The 19,128-nt window shown below is 37.1% G+C and overlaps 1 protein-coding gene across 5 annotated transcripts in view; it reads left to right on the top strand.

Moving 5' to 3' along the window:
* Erbb4 (erb-b2 receptor tyrosine kinase 4) overlaps positions 1–19,128 on the top strand; it is a 1,072,248-nt gene that overhangs the window by 1,014,118 nt on the left and 39,002 nt on the right. For all 5 annotated transcript variants that reach the window (XM_063267662.1, XM_039084150.2, XM_039084151.2 and 2 more), the window contains 4 exons: positions 11,380–11,535; positions 13,578–13,653; positions 16,247–16,393; positions 18,643–18,740. In XM_063267662.1, the coding sequence (XP_063123732.1) occupies positions 11,380–11,535; positions 13,578–13,653; positions 16,247–16,393; positions 18,643–18,740 (477 nt within the window). The remainder of the gene's footprint in view (positions 1–11,379; positions 11,536–13,577; positions 13,654–16,246; positions 16,394–18,642; positions 18,741–19,128) is intronic.

Genomic DNA, 19,128 nt, shown 5'->3' with positions numbered 1-19,128 from the left:
TGCAGTGGCTGAAATATTCTGTAAGTGTCAAGTCCATCTTTGTTTAATCTTGAGGTTCCTTTCCTTTAAATTTTTGTTTATTTTATTTTTCAGAACAGGATTTCTCTGTATCACAGCCTCGGGTGTCCTGAGAACTCACTTTGTAGACCAGACTGGTGTCAAACTCACAGAGATCTACAGGCCTCTGCCTCTGAGTGCTTGCTCAGATTAAAGGCCACCACACCTGGCCAATTCTTTAGTTTCTGATTAAGGTTTATCTTTATGTAAGTGGAGGGTAGAGCTCCCAGATCTTACCTGAAGCATTATATGATTGGGTGTTCAAGCCTAGAGCACATGGATATTTACAATAGCATCCTCCTTTTAAAATTTGCTCTTAATTATTTACATGGTTACCTCTGTCTTGTTGCAATTTTTGTCTTGAAGTCTATAATCTGGTATTATCTAATTTGGTTTTTTGTTTGTTTGTTTTTTCTTTCTTTCTTTTTTTTTTTATTAACTTGAGTATTTCTTATATACAGTTCGAGTGTTATTCCCTTTCCTGGTTTCCAGGCAAACATCCCCCTCCCCCCTTCCCCCTCCCCCCTCCCCCCTCCCCTTTCTTATCGGTGTTCCCCTCCCCATCCTCCCCCCATTGCCGCCCTCCCCCCAACAATCTAGTTCACTAGGGGTTCAGTCTTAGCATGACCCAGGGCTTCCCCTTCCACTGGTGCTCTTACTTCATTGCTACCTATGAGGTCAGAGTCAAGGGTCAGTCCATGTATAGTCTTTAGGTAGTGGCTTAGTCCCTGGAAGCTCTGGTTGCTTGGTATTGTTGTTCATAAGGGGTCTCGAGCCCCTTCAAGCTCTTCCAGTTCTTTCTCTGATTCCTTCAATGGGTTCCTATTCTCAGTTCAGTGGTTTGCTGCTGGCATTTGCCTCTGTGTTTGCTGTATTCTGGCTGTGTCTCTCAGGAGCGATCTATATCCGGCTCCTGTCGGCCTGCACTTCTTTGCTTCATCCATCTTGTCTAATTGGATGTCTGTATATGTATGGGCCACAGGTGGGGCAGGCTCTGAATGGGTGTTCCTTCTGTGTCTGTTTTCATCTTTGCCTCTCTATTCCCTGCCAAGGGTATTCTTGTTCCCCTTTTAAAGAAGGAGTGAAGCATTCACATTTTGATCATCCGTCTTGAGTTTCATTTGTTCTAGGCATCTAGGGTAATTCAAGCATTTGGGCTAATAGCCACTTATCAGTGAGTGCATACCATGTATGTCTTTCTGTGTTTGGGTTAGCTCACTCAGGATGATATTTTCCAGTTCCAGCCATTTGCCTACGAATTTCATAAAGTCGTTGTTTTTGATAGCTGAGTAATATTCCATTGTGTAGATGTACCACATTTTCTGTATCCATTCCTCTGTTGAAGGGCATCTGGGTTCTTTCCAGCTTCTGGCTATTATAAATAAGGCTGTGATGAACATAGTGGAGCACGTGTCTTTTTTATATGTTGGGGCATCTTTTGGGTATATACCCAAGAGAGGTATAGCTTATTTACATTTCAATTGTTATTCCCTTTCCCGGTTTCCAGGCCAACATCCCCCTAACCCCTCCCCGTCCCCTTTATATGGGTGTTCCCCTCCCCATCCTCCCCCACCCATTGCCGCCCTCCCCCCAACAATCTAGTTCACTGGGGGTTCAGTCTTGGCAGGACCAAGGGCTTCCCCTTCCACTGGTGATCTTACTAGGCTATTCATTGCTACCTATGAGGTTGGAGCCCAGGGTCAGTCCATGTATAGTCTTTGGGTAGTGGCTTAGTCCCTGGCAGCTCTGGTTGGTTGGCATTGTTTTCATATAGGGTCTCGAGCCCCTTCAAGTTCTTTCAGTCCTTTCTCTGATTCCTTCAATGGGGATCCCTCCCCCCCCACCCCATTCTCAGTTCAGTGGTTTGCTGCTGGGGCTTTCGCCTATGCGTTTGCCGTATTCTGGCTGTAAACACACTCTCTTGATAATGTTTTATATGAGTTTATAGTCTGTTGACTGTAGTTTTCTTCTAGGTAGTCACATTGGGAAAGGATTAAGATCATTGTTTTTGGAATCAAACACTCTATATTTAACTCTTGGTCCTGTAAGGCATATTATACATTAGTTACAGTCAGGGAGCATTTTTTTTTTACCATTCTACATATCAGTTGATCCTCTTCAGATAGAGATAATAAAATACTAACATTTACATTCACCTTCGGAATTTGTGCTTTTGTATGCATGAAGTGCTTAGGGTGCCCATCATGGAATACATATGAAATGTATGTTAACTATTCTGTGCTTCTAAGTGATATACACAAACATACTTGATCACAGTTTATTTTTCCCACATGACCTCCATGTCAACTGCTAACCAGAAACCTCTCTGTGTTGCTTTTCTTTTTTTTTCTTTTTTCTTTTTTTCAGAGCTGGGGACCAAACCCAGGGCCTTGTGCTTGCTAGGCAAGCGCTCTACCACTGAGCTAAATCCCCAACCCTCTGTGTTGGTTTTCTACAGTGACTACTGCAACTTGCCTAAAATATCTCATATTAGAGCCAACAGATTATATTGTTAAGTAAATTTAGATCATTATGCATGTATAGCAATTCAATGATGCCTTAATGTTAAAGAGATACAGAAAATTAAATGCTAATAGAAATGAAAATGAACAATAAATCAATAAGGATGTGGATTATATTTGTCTATATATCTGAGCTTCTGTGAACATTTAATGCAACACTGAAAAATAGTAAGTTTGATTACTTATCAAAATATATTTGAATTTAAACAGCAAAAATAAATCATGACAGTATAATTCATGAGCTATGTATTAAAAATAACATGAAACTCAAGGCTCATGATTGTATTGCGCACCTTTTCTCCCAGCACGTGGTAGATAGAGGAAGGTGGTTCTCTGAGTTCAAGATTAGCCTGGTCTACAGAGTGAGTTCTAGGACAGCCAGGGCTACACAGTGAAACCCTGTCCAAACAAGCAAACAAACAAACAAACAAACAAACAAACAAACAAAAGTAGGGTAAAACTCCACAAAAGCAATATACTTAACATTTAATGAAGATACGAAGGAGAGATTGGAAGGATCAACATTAAAAAAAAAAACCCAGCATGGAATGTTTCCATGGATAAAGGAATGGAATATGAATAAAATAATATAGGGAAAGTATGAGTAAAGTAAGCTTTAAAAACTCCTATCTGTCAAAGATCTGGATCAAAAGGACATGGGGATATTACACAAATTTCTTGTAGAAAGCAGTCTCTGAGATGGATTTGTATTTGAGAAGGGTTGTTCGGGCAAGGGTTCTTAGGACTAGCATTTGCTTCAGTAAGAAAAATCAGTATTGGGCAGAAAAACAGTGGGGTTAGGACAAAATTGTATCTTTCTCCAATTCCATGGAGGACGCTGGAGCTGGAACACTCTTCTGAATGATCCAAAGAGGGGTAGCTTTCTCCTTGGGAAAGGGACATCGCCCAAGCAAAACAGCTCTGTGTTTGGTTTGGGGGAGGGGTCAGTGACTCAAGAATGATGCTCAACACTGTGAGATGAGAGGGTACAGTGGCTTTAAACTGGTTTAAGGAAGCACATAGCTGGACCTACTACAGACAGGGACTGAGACTGCTTTACTTGAACTAGTTTTAGAAGAAAAAGAATATTGAATTGAAAAGTATTTTATTCCTTTTTATTAAAAAGACTGAAACCTGATGTTCTTGATATGTAAAATATTTAAAGTTTGTAGTTTACAAAGTCTTTGAAAGTGTTTAGCTACAACAGTAAATATGAGAATTAACCATAAGAACTAACTCTGAATGCGCCAATTATCACTTCATCATTTCAGAGAAATAATAGATAGCAGAGAAAGAAAAAGAGAGGGAGGGAGGGAGAGAGAGAGAGAGTGAGAGAGAGAGAGAGAGAGAGAGAGAGAGAGAGAGAGAGAGAATGAAGAATGAATTTGAGGTTATGTATTTGTCTTAGAATATTGACTGTTCAAAGTATTTTCATTATGTTATGCACCTGAATTCTCAAGAAATTCTAATAGGGAAGGGAAACAGACAGATGATGACGTTTGAAGTGATTGGCTTCACTTAGCTAGTGAGTAGCCATAGATTATTTCTGTAGTATGGTTTCTTAAATTTAGGATGAGTCCAACTTACTTTTATGAGACTATATTCAAGCCCCTTACCAAATAAACTTTGGAAGAGAAAGGTCTATCCCACCTACTTCCATTGCAGGACTTTCTTAGCCCTACAGTGTTTGAATAATGACACAGAGACTTAATTTTTATCATAGCTTAGGCCTTAGTTTAAGCTACCTCTCAGCTAGCTCATCTTTCTTAATTAACCTGATTATATTAGTCCATGTCTGCCACATAGCCCATTACCTCTCTCTTTGGGCATGTCCGACCTCCTCTGCGTCTCACTGGTAAATTCTACTGCACCTGATTCTTCCCACAGTCCCTTTCTCCACCCAGTTCTGCCTTCCCTTTTCCTCCTCAATTACTGGCTGTTCATTTTTACTAAGCCAATCAGAAGTGAGGAAGGTATATGTTTACAGAATACTGTCAGGTGATGAGTCATAAGACTAACAACACCAAAGTCCAGACAGTACTCAGTTCTCTCTGTACAGAAATCAACATTTAGAAAATAAAAAGACAATCTTTAAGATAACATACAAATATGTTACCGCAACCTATTTCCTTCTCTCTGTGTCTAGTATTGAGCTAATATCTAGTATTTAAGAATAGATACATTTAATAATTCCTTCCAAATTTAAAAACAGGTTAGTTGTAACATCAGAGATAATTTAAAGTATTCTGTCATGTTTATTGTTTATGTGAAGCGAGTACCTATAACCAAATGCTGATTAGCAATATGCCAATTAACTCTACCCAACAACCTTCCATTCTCTGTGCTTCCTACCACAAAACCTAATGGATGAAAGACTCCCCACTTGACTCTTCTCGGCACTTCCATAGTTTCCTCTCATGCCCAATTGGGATTCCTTAAGGGACTTCACCAAAAAAGCTCCCTTTCTTCTCTTGACCATACTTATACCTTGAACCCTACTACAAGCAAACATTAGAGCTGATGTTTTCTTTCTAAGAGCAGCTTTGAGAAGGAGAGCTGGAAGAAAGGAGAGATTTTCATTGTAGGTTTGATTTCCTGAAGTTTCCTCTTGTGTAGAAAGCGTTGGGTTATTAGAGTGAAATTTGGTCATTTTTGAAGGGTGCTTTTGCTCACTCCAGAGATTAATGCCCAAGTGCTGACTGCAGTCTGAAATTTTTAGCTCCACACATGTGTTTGCTGAAATTGTGGCATGGAAAATATGAGAGAAGCAAATATTTATTGTCCCAAATAGTCCAGTGTCTGCTGACTTCCACTTCCTGCAGCTGGGGAGAATGTATTTTTACATTTAATAAATACATAATAGTCATTCATTTTAGCTACATGGCTGTGACTCAGATGTCTGAGACGGGAAAGAAGGTCATAGCCAAGTGCTCCTCTATGGCGGCAATTCGGAAATTACGTTTTTTTGTTAATTTTATTTCTAGAGAATAGTTCATGTGACTGATTTTAAACCAGAAATTAAAATTTAAATTAATTATAAGAAATTTTTCTCTTGGATTTTTGTATCAAAGTGTAATTTCAAAAATCTAAAGCCAAATTTTATCTTTTACCCAGTTAGCCGTGTTTTTACCCTTAATTAATGTATTTGCTTTCCATCCTGATCACAGCTTTCCTTTCCTCCTCCCAGTCACTCTTTCTTGCCTCTCATCCACCCACCTCCTGTTCCATTTCTCCTCAGAAAAGGGGTTCCTGACCCACACATATCAACTCACCTTGACAGTAGTACTAGGCGTGTCTTCCCCTAATGAGGCCAGACAAGGCAGCCCAATTAGAGGACCAGGATACAAAGACAGGCAACAGTGTTAAAAATGTTTAAAAAAAACAGTTGTTAGGAGTCCTATGTGAAGACCAAACTACACATCTGTTACATATGTGTAGAGAACATAGGTCTATCCCATGCATGTTCTTTGGTTGGTGATTCAGTGTCTGTAAGTCCCCATGGGCCCAGTCGAGTCTGTAGGTTTTCTTGTGGTGTCCTTGACCTCTCCAGCTCCCTCAAGCCTTTTTCCCCCCTCTTCTGAAAGATCTATAAGAGGTGTGGAAATGCTTGAAATAAGTCAACGTTCTATCTGGAGCAAGCAAGGGGAAATAGGAAGTGAGGCGACTGTTAACAGTGTGGATAAAATCAGATCTGTAAGACTTCAGTCATGAAGTCAAAAAACATTGCTCAATCACATTTTCCTAAAATACCCCTCTGTGCTCTGTGATAGGGGTGAACAGTTTGATCATTTTATTAACTCCCAGAAAGCATCCATCAGCATCAAAGACTTTCATGGCTATTTTATTTGTGACATTTTTCTTCAATAAGTTCCTGAAATCTCTGACATATTTGTGAAGAAAACCAAACCTTTAATATACTTTCTAATTAATTTTATCCTTATATAATAACTTTGAGAGTAAAACATATTAAAATGAGATTTTGAATAGTAATAATTCTGAAATTCGTACCTTCACATTAATCATGGGGGGATAGGTTTGAGGGTATTTATATCACTGAAAATGTTTGTTGAATGCCCACCGTCCCTCATAGATTTCTTTGTAATGGGTAGCTGAACTTACAGAGAATAATGTTTGCTTAATTGAGGATTGCTAATAATTATCTGTGGCACACTGATGAGAGTTTGCATGTTTTACAGTTACAATAAGGCACTTACTAAAGGCTTTATATGTGTTATTTTACTTGATCTTCACAATAAGCTGAGCAAAATCCTTATATAATAACATGGAGAATGGGACATTATTAAAATGAGATTTTGAATAGTAGCAATTCTAAATTACCTACATATTAATAATAGCAGGTATATTTCAGGTACTTGAATCACTGTAAATGCTTGCCTAGTATAAAATGTGTTATTGTCTCCCTCTAAAGAAGAGGGGCATGATGACAGGGAGGTACAGCTGCTTGCTCAAATCACATATCTAGAACTTCAAAGAGCTAGAGTTTGAACCATGCAATTGCCTATAGAATTTATATTCAGACCCAATGCTCCATTTTCTATACAATATGGCCTAAGCAAATTTAGAATCTCAAAATTTACGTAATTAAAAGTTTCTAAATTGTAAACAACTCTGTGATTTAGTTACATGTTAAATACAATACTCCTTAAAAGTCAATCAACTGCATCGTGCATGAAAGTCACATAAATCTCTAAGAATATTTTTTTCTGCAACAGTGCGTTTTATGATGCTGTAAGTCTTATCCATGTTTGCTCATTTCTGTATGCCCAGATTTAAATATGTAGGTTTTGGAATCCTAGCCAAAATGATCCAATCCCTCCTCTACCATAGATTAGCTAGATCATTTGGACCTGGTAACATGGCCTCTGTTAACCTTGGCTTTATCATTTCTTTTAGAAGAAAAACAGTGCATCGTTCCTAGGGTTACATTGCTTCACTGTTATAGAAACATTTTATTTAGCACCTAACATGTTCAAAGTGTGCTGAGTTCATAGGAGCTGTGGTGTGGATGTTCACATTACGCTCGGCCCAGAGCTGGCCATCCTGGGTCATAACAGAAGCCCAAGCAGAGGACAAGTTTTCATTCCCAGAGGGTGTGGTGTCCTCTTATGAGGAATAAACTCTCTTCATTCATCCTCCACTTCCAGGGACATCTTTGAGCTTCGTTTTGTCACATTCACTTCTAGTAATTATCTGCCTTGCATTCCTCTCATTCAAAGAATAATTTTATTTTGAAAGAATTTAGTAGAAATTTTGACTCTAATGAGCTCTTCAAGTCAGAAAAATGCTGTTTTAATGGCTGTATTGTGAAAAACGTTTTATAAGTAATCCAAAGATGATTCGACACTTTAATTCTGGGTGGGAAAGCAGAAGTACGGTGGCAGCTAGAGCTAATGTATATATCTGCACAGTGATGCCTCAGAGTGGCAAGCCACCATACAAATGGGTTTTGATAATTTAGTAATGTCATATGCTTCTGTTGTTGATATTACTGATTTTAGTCAAGTAGACATGGAAAAATTATATAGCTTGCCATCAGGTTTTCTGACTTGAGTTTTTATTATTTTGATAAAAACTTTTTTTTTCCCTGACAGGGGTAGTAAGATAGTAGTAAGATAAAAGTAAGATGCTCTATTACCCAGTGGATTTTTAAAATAAAATATAGAGTGTCAAAATACTTTTATGGTTTTTTTGAACTCTTCTTTGTATTATAGAATGTGTCATCTCAGCAGTGTCCTGTCCTAGGGCATAGAAGTATAACTTAGCAGCTAAGAACACATACTACTCTTACAGAAGACATGATTCCAAGCACCTACATCAGGAAGTTTACAACCATCAGTAACTCCACTTCCAGGAGATCTGACGCCCTCTTCTGACCTCTGTGGGCCCCTGTATACAAGTGCACATGCACATAATTAAAATAAAATCCATCTTTAAAATCAAAGGTATTGTAGTCAATCTGACTGCTATAACAATATAGTACAAATAAAGGGGCTTATCGAATAAAAATTCCATGATGATCGAAGCTAGCAAGCAAATTTGGCCCCACTGATGATGTGCTTTCTAATCCTAACGAGATTTAACTATTATTGCACCCAGTGATTTAAATTTGTCCTCATTGCTAATATTAGATAGATAGATAGATAGATAGATAGATAGATAGATAGATAGATAGATAGATAGATAGAAATGTGTAAGTTAGGGCTGGAGAGACAGATCATCACTTTAGAATACCCATTCCTCTTACAAAACACACAGGTTGAGATCCAACATTTATACAACAATTCAAAGCCATCTGGAACTCAAGTTCTGTAAAATTCAATGCCTTTATTTGGCCTCTACACAAATATACTAACAGACACAATACTCATACATATAAATTAAATAAATATACATAAAAGCCCTTAAATACATAAACTACATTTCCATTTGAATGTTGGAAGAATCTCTATGATTTAAAAAAAGAAAAAGAAAAAGAAAAAGAACGAACCACAATCACTCTCCTTTTCTCTTATCCAATTACCAAGGAAAGATCTTTCAGTCTGTAACTGTGCCTTGCAAATAAAAGATGACTTCCGGGGGCTGGAGAGATGGCTCAGTGGTTAAGAGCATTGACTGCTCTTCCAGAGGTCCTGAGTTCAAATCCCAGCAACAACATGGTGGCTCATAACCATCTGTAAGGAGATCTGATGCTCTCTTCTGGTGTCTGAAGACAGCTACAGTGTACTTCTATATAATAAAAGATGACTTCCTGATTATGGCATTGTAGAACATAAACTCTAGAAGTCAAGACTTACATCATGTCTGTGACATATTCCTGTGCTTTGTGGATTTTTACCTATTTCAGCCCTCCTTGCTTACCTCTGCATGTGTTACTGTTCAGAGGGACAGAATCATGTGCCTTTGGCCAAGCACACATATTACTTACTCTCAATGACTGTTCTTGTTCTCTCTGCTCATCGGTTTTCCCTCCAAGGCTTAGCTTGCTCTGGGTACCCCTCTCAAGTCTCCCCTCTCATGTAAACTTGCCACACTGTCCCTTACATGTCCTACATCCTCCTTGCTGTATCCATCAGTTTTCTTTTCATTTATTTCTCCCCAATTCAGTAATTCACTGTGTCATCCTTTAAGGTGGAGACTCTAAGTCTTTTCTTACCTTCCAATATCTAGCATGGTGGGCTGAACATAATGTGTGCTACTGTGTACATGCAGATCTAAGAAACAGCACATTCACAAACACATTTACTGTGTCTTGCTATGTAGGTAGTCCTAAGGGAAATGATTTTTTTAATGAACACATTTTAAAAGAAAAAAATATTCAGGTGGATGTGAAAGCACATCATCTCCAAGAAAATAAGCTTATTTAACTCTGGTCCTCTAAATCCTGCTATAACTGTATGCTCTCGGATTTACTTTATTTTTAGAATATCCCACCTCATGTCCTAAAACAGCATTACTTAGGAAAGAGGGCAAAAATCCCATAAATACCATTTGCGAGTTGATTTCAGAAAGCACCAATAAATGTGGTGTCACCTAGGTGTTGACTGATTGGACCGACCTATGAGATGCTATCTCTACCAGTTGTGTTTGATGGGCATTTCTGTGGAGGTTGGCTCCTGAAGCCCAGTGCAGCAATCTCCTCTTTCCACTACATCGGGTATAGAGTTCATAATGGTTTGACCTGTGTGATTTATGTGTCTGTTTTCCACGGCTTTTGTTTTGATATCAGAAACCATTAATCCTTCAAAGCTGTGCAGTTGTAATGCTAACTGCCAACAGCAATGATTTGTAATTGGAATGAAAATGTGCTTCGGCCCTTTTATAATAGTTCTGATTTGTTTTCAAATGACCACATTTTACTGCTGAGAAAAAAAATCAAATATACAATTTACCTTAATTCCTCGATAAAAATCATGGTCACGCTTATCAAAGCTAGGACTGAATTTTCTTACCTTGCCATTATGTAAACATTTTACATATGATATAACAACACTATCTTCTTGCTTGCTAAAATATAACTGAGAAACAAATTATTATTTCTGTGGGTCAACACTTTTGTGAATTATTATAGGGATTAGCATTTTGGTATGACATAAAAATCAAGCTTTCGTTCGCACCACCCTATCTCATTAGTAATCAGCAATAAATTTTATTTTTAATTTCCCTGTGTGGTTTTATGAAGATAACATATTAAAGGCTAATTTGTGGGTCATTATAAACTGTGTACTCTCACTCCTGAGTTCCTATAATGACAACTAATGTCATAAAAGTCTTTTATTTGAAATTAGACTTTCATGAACCCCCGGGGTATCCTTTATTCTTTGAATAAAAAGAAAAGCAATATAATTCTTCAGCCTTCAGAGACTCCATGAAGATGATTTTGGTAGCGTCAAACCTGGAATAGAAGGCCTTTTGGTTATGGATAGCTGTGTTTATTTGGAATGACTTGTAGGAGGAAGATGGCACTAAGCAAAATTTAGAGACAAGAAAATGTTGAGGAATGGTCAGCCCAAGTATATATGTTAGCTTATCCACTAAGACAGCTGCTCACCTCACTAATGAAATGTTTGCAAAAGGATATCAAATACCCCAAAACTAGGTATATATTTTATGCCAAAATTTATCTGTGGCTTGCCACAGCCTCACAAGTTTTTTACTTATTTTATTTTTACAATATTCAGGAATCTGTCTTTTCTTTGAGAAACAGCGTATCCCATTTTAAAACATGAAAACCTTCAGCTTTTAAGTGACGCCCTGTGTCGAACTTGGTTTGTTTTTTCAGGGAATGATGTATCTGGAGGAAAGGCGGCTTGTTCATCGGGATCTGGCAGCCCGCAATGTGTTGGTGAAATCTCCAAATCATGTTAAAATCACAGACTTTGGACTGGCCCGGCTCTTGGAAGGAGATGAAAAAGAATACAATGCTGACGGTGGCAAGGTAGGTGGCGCTGAAAGCAACAGATCTCACAAGGTATGAACACATCTCTGTCTCTCAAGGAAACAACAGTGTGACAATTCTTAGAGACTCAGAAAGTGAACCTTTAACACAGGGCTGTAAAGATCGTCTCATTGATCCAGAGTCTAAAGAACTTTTACAGAATGATAGTTTCTCATGCACCACTGAGAAATTTCGGTACTACCAACAATCATAATTCATACGAAAGCTCCAAAAGTGATACCCGTGATGATCTAGTGTAGTAGCTTTGATTTCACTCCTGTCACAGTGAATACATTGCTTGCCACTTGACTGTACCCCAGAATATAAGCTAATCCACTAACATTAAAGAGTAGACCCAGTTACATCCCTAGCCATGTTTTCCTGCCCTCTAACTGCAGTTTTGCCTGACAACTGGGTTTCTGCATATCTCCCTATCCAAACAGTTTCATATATATCTTAGTTTTAGATCTTTTGTTTATTGATTAATCCACACTCTTGCCTAATTAATTAGGGAAGTTTTATATTTCTATCTTGATTAATTGAAGAGAACTATACAAGAGCAGGTCAGTGACACAATCCTAAAAATTCTTCATCTCTGTTGACCTATGAAGTTATGATTTAAAAAATATCATTTATATATATATATATATATGAATTTGTTAATTATACCTTACAAGTAAACATTTGGAATGGTAGAATTCTAAATACTTAGCAATGCTTCACCGGAGGCCTTTACATAATTGTCTATATTCAAATCTTACCCCAAAGTAAGATAACAAAATTTTATAAAATATAAATAAAATATAAATAAAAATAAATAAATTAAATAAATAAAAGTTTGAGAAATGATCTGACCTTTCTTCAATTTTATCAGCCTATTTTGTCTATTTACTACAAACTCCTACAAACTCCAGTGGTTGAAAAATCACAGCTATGAAATTTCCAACAAGATTTCTCCGAAATAGCAGACTATAAATCATATTACTTTACCCGTCTTAGGAACGTACAACTGTAAAGTTTGTCTAAAGCAAGATTCATTATAGCTTTAAATGCCTGGTCACCATTAAGTCTTCATCAAGCCACATATGATTTAAACTTACTTCTGTAACAGGGTGTCCATACTCTATAAAGTCCGCTAACTCCTTGCCCATAGGGAAATTACTTTCAATGTGTCTTCTGTTCCTTTTCAGTGAATCCCATGATTCTGTCATAGAGTTACCTTGGTGTCACCTTGGTGAGCAGCCAACCTCATGATTTCAAATGCCTATTTAGTTTTAAGCTTTCAACTGCAAAGTAGAAATGTTTATCTTTATTTCATAGACTCTAATTATATCCCCCAGCTACATACTGCTGCCCTTTGGGTTGAAACGCATTCTGCTGACCCATCACCCACAGGGGATATGGGTTGAGTTGTTTCTCTTGTAGCGATGAAGGATTTGTGCTGATCCCCTCACATTCCTTTATGTTCTGAGCTCCTATTTCGAAAGCAGTACATATTGCCCATTCTGGCTTACCCAGGCAAGGGAGATCATTTGTGATGAAAGAACAAAGCAAAGCAAATGTTAGAATTCATGATATTAGACAATTTGGTGACCAGAAGAGGAAGTTACGGCAACTGAAGAAACAATGGCTCACATCTGTGGTTAAAACCATATCAGAAAGACAAGCAGGGTCACTGAAACTGAGGGAGTCTCATTTTTGAGAAAGCATCGTTTAGAAAGACTGTCAGATTTTATATTGCCAGGCATAATGCCAGCTCAAAATTTAGATACTAGATGTTAAGAAATAGATAAAGTATTTTCTACTTTCAGTTTTCTTTGTATCATTTCTAAAGCTTTAAAATGTGTCCTTTGGTTAATTTATTTCATAGATTTTACTAATTTTAATCCATTTGTTCCATATCTTGAAAAACAACTGGTTTATAGCAATACACACTCCACCAACTCTAATGGAGGCCAGTCCAGAGACTAGCACCTAAGAAATATCTTTTAAAAATGATTCTTGTGTAATTTTTAATAATTTACTTTTCATTCTTCTTATAGATGCCAATTAAATGGATGGCTCTGGAATGTATACATTATAGGAAATTCACACATCAAAGCGATGTTTGGAGCTACGGTAAATAAATCTTTGTAAATTTGTACTTTCAAAGAAACATAAATGTTTACCTCACACAAAATAGTTAAAGTCGTATGTTGGTTGTACTGGAAGCCCTTATAAATTAAATTTGATTTCCTAGAGTAATTAACACACTTTGGTCTCTCATTTAAAAATAAATCCCCAAATCACAATTTTATCTGCCTTTTGGTGATTTATTTTGTTTTTCTAAATCTGAAGTACACAATATCACTGCTAAGTTTTCTTCTATATGCTATGGTTTGAGAATAATTTGTCTGATTAATCTATTCTTACACACACACACACACACACACACACAGAGAGAGAGAGAGAGAGACAGACAGACAGACAGACACACACACACACACACACACACAAACACACACACACACACACAACCTAACCAACATTAGGAAAAACTTCTCGTGGCCTTAATTTTCAACAGCTGTTTAGTCATAAAACTCTGAAAGTACTCAATGTTAACAGGTAAAACAAAGCAAAATGTTATTTTTTGCTTAAAGGAATATATATTCTAGTGCTAGAAAATATACTGGTTATTGAAGCAACAGTGGACCACTAATAAACATACTAAAGTGGCAATTGTAAAAATAGTAATAGGAGACTGCTAATTGTAGCTTGGATTTTCATTTATGAACCCATTTTAGGATGACAAAAATAAAGTTTGAATGATTGAAGAACATGAAAGAGAGATTAATATTTATGATTAGAATTTCATTTCATCATTTTGAAGTCAGTTGTTAAGGTGAACTAGCTAGCAGCATCTATGTTTACAGTTTTGTCCCTTTAAATTACTAGATGAGATCGATGCTTTGTCTAAGTTTAAATATGCCATGAAAACTAATATTAATTGAGTAAATACGTTCAAAGTGAGTAAAAACCAATGCCTCTAGGCCTGTAAGATGCTTCGGAAGGTGAAGGTGCTTACTGCCAAGGTGAAGAGAGTGAGCTCAACCTCAGAAATGACTTGGTGGGAGGAGAAGACAAACTCCTTCAACTTGTCCTCTGTCCTCCAGTCATGTGCTGTGGCAGATCCTCACGATTACACACACCCATAACTAAATGCGTATAAAAGAAGAGAGAAGAAAAGAACACAATCCCTGACGTCAGTACTCATGTTTAACTTAATACTGTCCTTTGCAACAGCAAACATGATTCCATGGTTTAATAAAATGTTTCCTGTGTCCGTATGCTGTGTGCGTGTGTGTGTGTGTGTGTGTGTGTGTGTGTGTGTGTGTGTGTGTGTGTGTATGCATGTGTGTGCCTGTGTGTGTATGTATGTACGTATGTATGTATATATGTTTGTATGTATTTATTATGATGTGTGTATATATGCATATATGTGTATCACACTGTGCTTGACTTGCTTAAATAGATCAATATTTTCCAAGCCTTCCACTGAAGTGGAACTATTGACACTTTGAGCAACTAGCTCTTGATATAAATAAGGATTTAGTAAATGCTAATCTGCTGAAATATGTTACTAGTTGTACATATATGTGACACCAAAAATTTATAAGATGTAAATATTAACAAATAATCCTATAAGTGTTAACGATTCTAGTCTGAAGGATAATTTGAAGTTTACATACTTTTGTTTTGTTTTCAGTCAATAGTGACTGACAGATATCAGTTTAAGAAAATAAGCATTGCAGAGATATTCAGAAAACCTCGCCCCAATTATTTGGTTTTATAAAGGGTTACCTATGTATGCATAGACTCGTATTGCAACACAATCATGCGTACATCGTATTTCTGTTTTTAAAGTAGTCTGGTCTGAGGATAAAGCTCAGCAACAGAGAATTTACCCTCTATAGTGAAGAAGTAATGTGTGTTGTGAAGCTATTTGTGTTCTTGGTTTTGCTTTTACTCATTTTTTTTTCCGTCATTGCTCAAGTGATTCAAAAAAAGTCATTTCCGTAGCTTAAAAATAAGCTGCTCTTGATTTCCTCATTTCTCTTTTCTACGGATACCCATTCCTATACTTTCTGTCCTCCATATGGATTGATCCTCGTGCGGAATCCTGTGTGTGCTCAGTGAATTGCTCCATGCCACTTGTTTTCTTTGTGTAGGCTGAACAGTGAGCCACAAGGCTTTACCATAACAACAGCTACCTGCAACCCTCTGCGACTACCAGCTCTGCCTTTGATGATGTTTCTTACCAAGAGACTAATTTAAAAATTAATCCATGTCAGGCTTTTCCTGAAACCATATTGATTTGGCATTAAACACAGTCAAGGCATTGTATCTGGGCTCTTAATGCACGTGAAACCATTTTCATCAATAAGCGTTAGCATTACTTTTTGGTACAAATGGGAAACTTGGTTTAAATTCTGGTATCTATTACCTATTACAAATCTTTCCTGCTATGCTTTAAAAAGTTCAAGACAATAGTGAAAGAATTCTGTTACTGGTCCCAGGAGAGTTTAGCATTGGGATTTTTTGCAGTGAGTGACAGTGGATTAAGGAGATTCCTTAAAGTTTCAACTGATGGGTTTGTAAACGAGTAACTTTATATGTGTTCATTCAAATTGTGATGGTAATTTGCTTATGTGAGAATTATCTTTTCAACTAGGTGTCACTATATGGGAACTGATGACCTTTGGAGGAAAGCCCTATGATGGAATTCCAACGCGAGAAATCCCTGACTTATTAGAGAAGGGAGAGCGTTTGCCTCAACCTCCCATCTGCACTATTGACGTTTACATGGTCATGGTCAAATGTAAGCCTGGAAAATAATTTTATCACTTGCTTGCATCATTATTATTAATAAAATAAAAGTTTAGATTGTTCTACCTGAAAAGTGTTTCCCTGCATTGCTAAACATAGTAGCAAGAATACTTAGGAATGCGGAATATAAATCCATGTTTGTTGTAATTATTATTATGAGATAATAGTATACCTCTAAGCTACAAAGTAAAAATTGTATCATTCTTGTTCATATGTTTTATAATTTCCATACCCTTCAAAGTGGGTCATAAAGAGAGATTACTACTCATAAGGATGTTAGTAATAATATTAATGTTAATCTTCATGGGAAAATATCTAAACATCACTGATAGTCTAAAAAAGAATTAAAATGGATATAGGCTTAATTAAAAGTAAGTTAGCAGAGCAGGTTGGGAATCAGAAGAGTGGAATCCACATTGAAGCAAAGATTAAAATGTTTACCTTTTTTAATTTGATCATTTGTTTACATCAAATATTCCTACTTTTCTTTCCACTCCTATACTCCAGACACATATGTTTTATAAATGTGTTTTTTTGGAAGCCTAGACCGTTAATTTTAATAGAATTAAAGAAGTCTCTGGGGTTTCTGACTTAATTTAAGTGAGATTAACAGGCAGCCATCTCTCTTGTATAATCTGGGGTTTTCTAGTTTTGATTTACACAGGGTTAAAGGAAGACAGGAAGTGGTGAAGGTGAATAGGCATTTTATTAATAAGAGACTCAGAGACTCTAGGCCCAGGTCTTCTCATATTTATATTCATGACATGTGTGATCTATTCTGACAGGAAGGGAAGAAATAAAAAATGTTCCTTGCAGTGCAGGTCAGCATGCCCTTTTCTCTAAGCATAGTTCTATTTACTCAATATTTAGTTAGGGAGAAACAAATATCTCGCAGTGAAGTTAACCTTTTTTGGCTCTAGTAGCTTTGCCATTAGCATCTTGGCATTAACAAGCATTTTTTTAAATGAATACCCATAAGATGCAAGTGTTTGGGCTTGCGAGAGGAGACACAAAGGATGTATAAGATGATACCCAGAGGATTTCCAAAACAAGAATAAGAATGAACTCCCTAGAAATAGAAAAAGAGCTCCATAGCTGCGTTAGATCAGTCCTGGTTTACCCAGTTACCTGGAAGAGACCTTAAAAACATCCCTACGTTATATGATAATTTGATCCCATCACCAGCATCAGATGTGACTAGAATACCCCAGTGTGATGAGGGGAAGGCAGGCAGACATTTGGCCTTATTAGATAAACCATAGACATGGCTTCACCTTTGTTTTTCTCGCTTCCCCTGGAGAGTTTATGCTTTAGAAAGGGATCACTTGGCAATGACATCAAAGCGAGCTTGGCGCTGTTATTCTTGTCATCTCATCAGCTAAACAGAGCGTAGGCCGTTAAGATCCATTTAATCTGAACTCCCAGATAAAGAAGGCTACCTACCTTGAACACTAGTATTTTTATTCTGGGAAAGCTAATTCTAAGATAAGTGAAATGAGTATTGTTGAACACACATTACAGATCATGTTGCATTTTCCTTCCAACCAGGAACAAACCGGCAAAAAGCAGTTGCTTTCAGTTTCCCCCCTTTCAGTCTTTTGTACCACAGTGATAAGATGGCAAGCAAACACTTTCGTCCATGTACTCTTAATTTCTATCTTAACTTCCATGTGTTCTTTGTCTACCTCTGTAGCCATCAAAGAATGCTTTATTGTTTTATTATCTTAATACTCTGAAGCAAGAAAAATAAAAATCGGAGGTTTTAAAATTTCCTAGAGTTATCCTAAAATCTATTTTTCTAAGCCAAAGATTGAGTTTGAATCACAATGAAAATTTGGGATCCTGTAGACAAGGGTCAGCGGTCAGGAGCTTGTGATGCTCTTGCAGAGGACATTTGTCTGGGTTTCAGTGCCCAAGTCAGGCAGCTCTCAACCACCTGTAACTCAAAGCTCAGGTGAGCCGATGCTCTTTTCTGGCTTCTGTAGGCACCTGCCCCTGTACACATACCCACACAAAAAACATAATTAAATGATTTTTTTAAATTGTTAATTTATAGTATCTTGTATTCCATGACCAATGTCAATTAACCGAGTTACAATCTGGTTTGCTTCCTTCGCTAGTTTTGTTTTGCAGAATATTACTAAAACTATACACACATAGTTGCCCCATAATTACCCAAACTTTAACCTCACTTTCTCCAAGCATAGATGCACTAATAGTTTATTGCGTCTTAATCTCCAGGTTGGATGATCGATGCTGACAGCAGACCTAAATTCAAAGAACTGGCTGCTGAGTTTTCAAGGATGGCTAGAGACCCTCAAAGATACCTAGTAATTCAGGTTAGTTGTTTTGATGCTGCTTTTAAAACTCTAATAACAAACTCTATCTAAACTTTACAATGTTGAAAACATCCGATAATAGAATGACCATGTGAAAAACTTGTGGATTCGTGGATCTGACTATGGTTCTATGTATGCCTAGGAGAAAATTCAGGCTCAGAAAGGTAAATGCTACCTATTCTCTCTCATCTGTAAAACTTACCCGTCTACATATACACATACACATGGTATAGGCCACAAAACTAGAAAGAGATCATTAGAAAGGAAAAAGAAGTTTTAAGGGAAAGGTAAATTAAGAAAGAAGCTAATAGAATACCTATGACATTTGAGTAGCCAGGGGAGAGGAGTACCAGAAGGTCATAAACCAAAACAATATATGTATGAATAT

The sequence above is a fragment of the Rattus norvegicus genome, chromosome 9 (genome assembly GCF_036323735.1).
Source record: "Rattus norvegicus strain BN/NHsdMcwi chromosome 9, GRCr8, whole genome shotgun sequence".
Classification (NCBI taxonomy): Eukaryota; Metazoa; Chordata; class Mammalia; order Rodentia; family Muridae; genus Rattus; species Rattus norvegicus.
The sequence above is the reverse complement of the archived record's forward strand: the minus strand, read 5'-3'. Positions and strand labels throughout refer to the sequence as shown.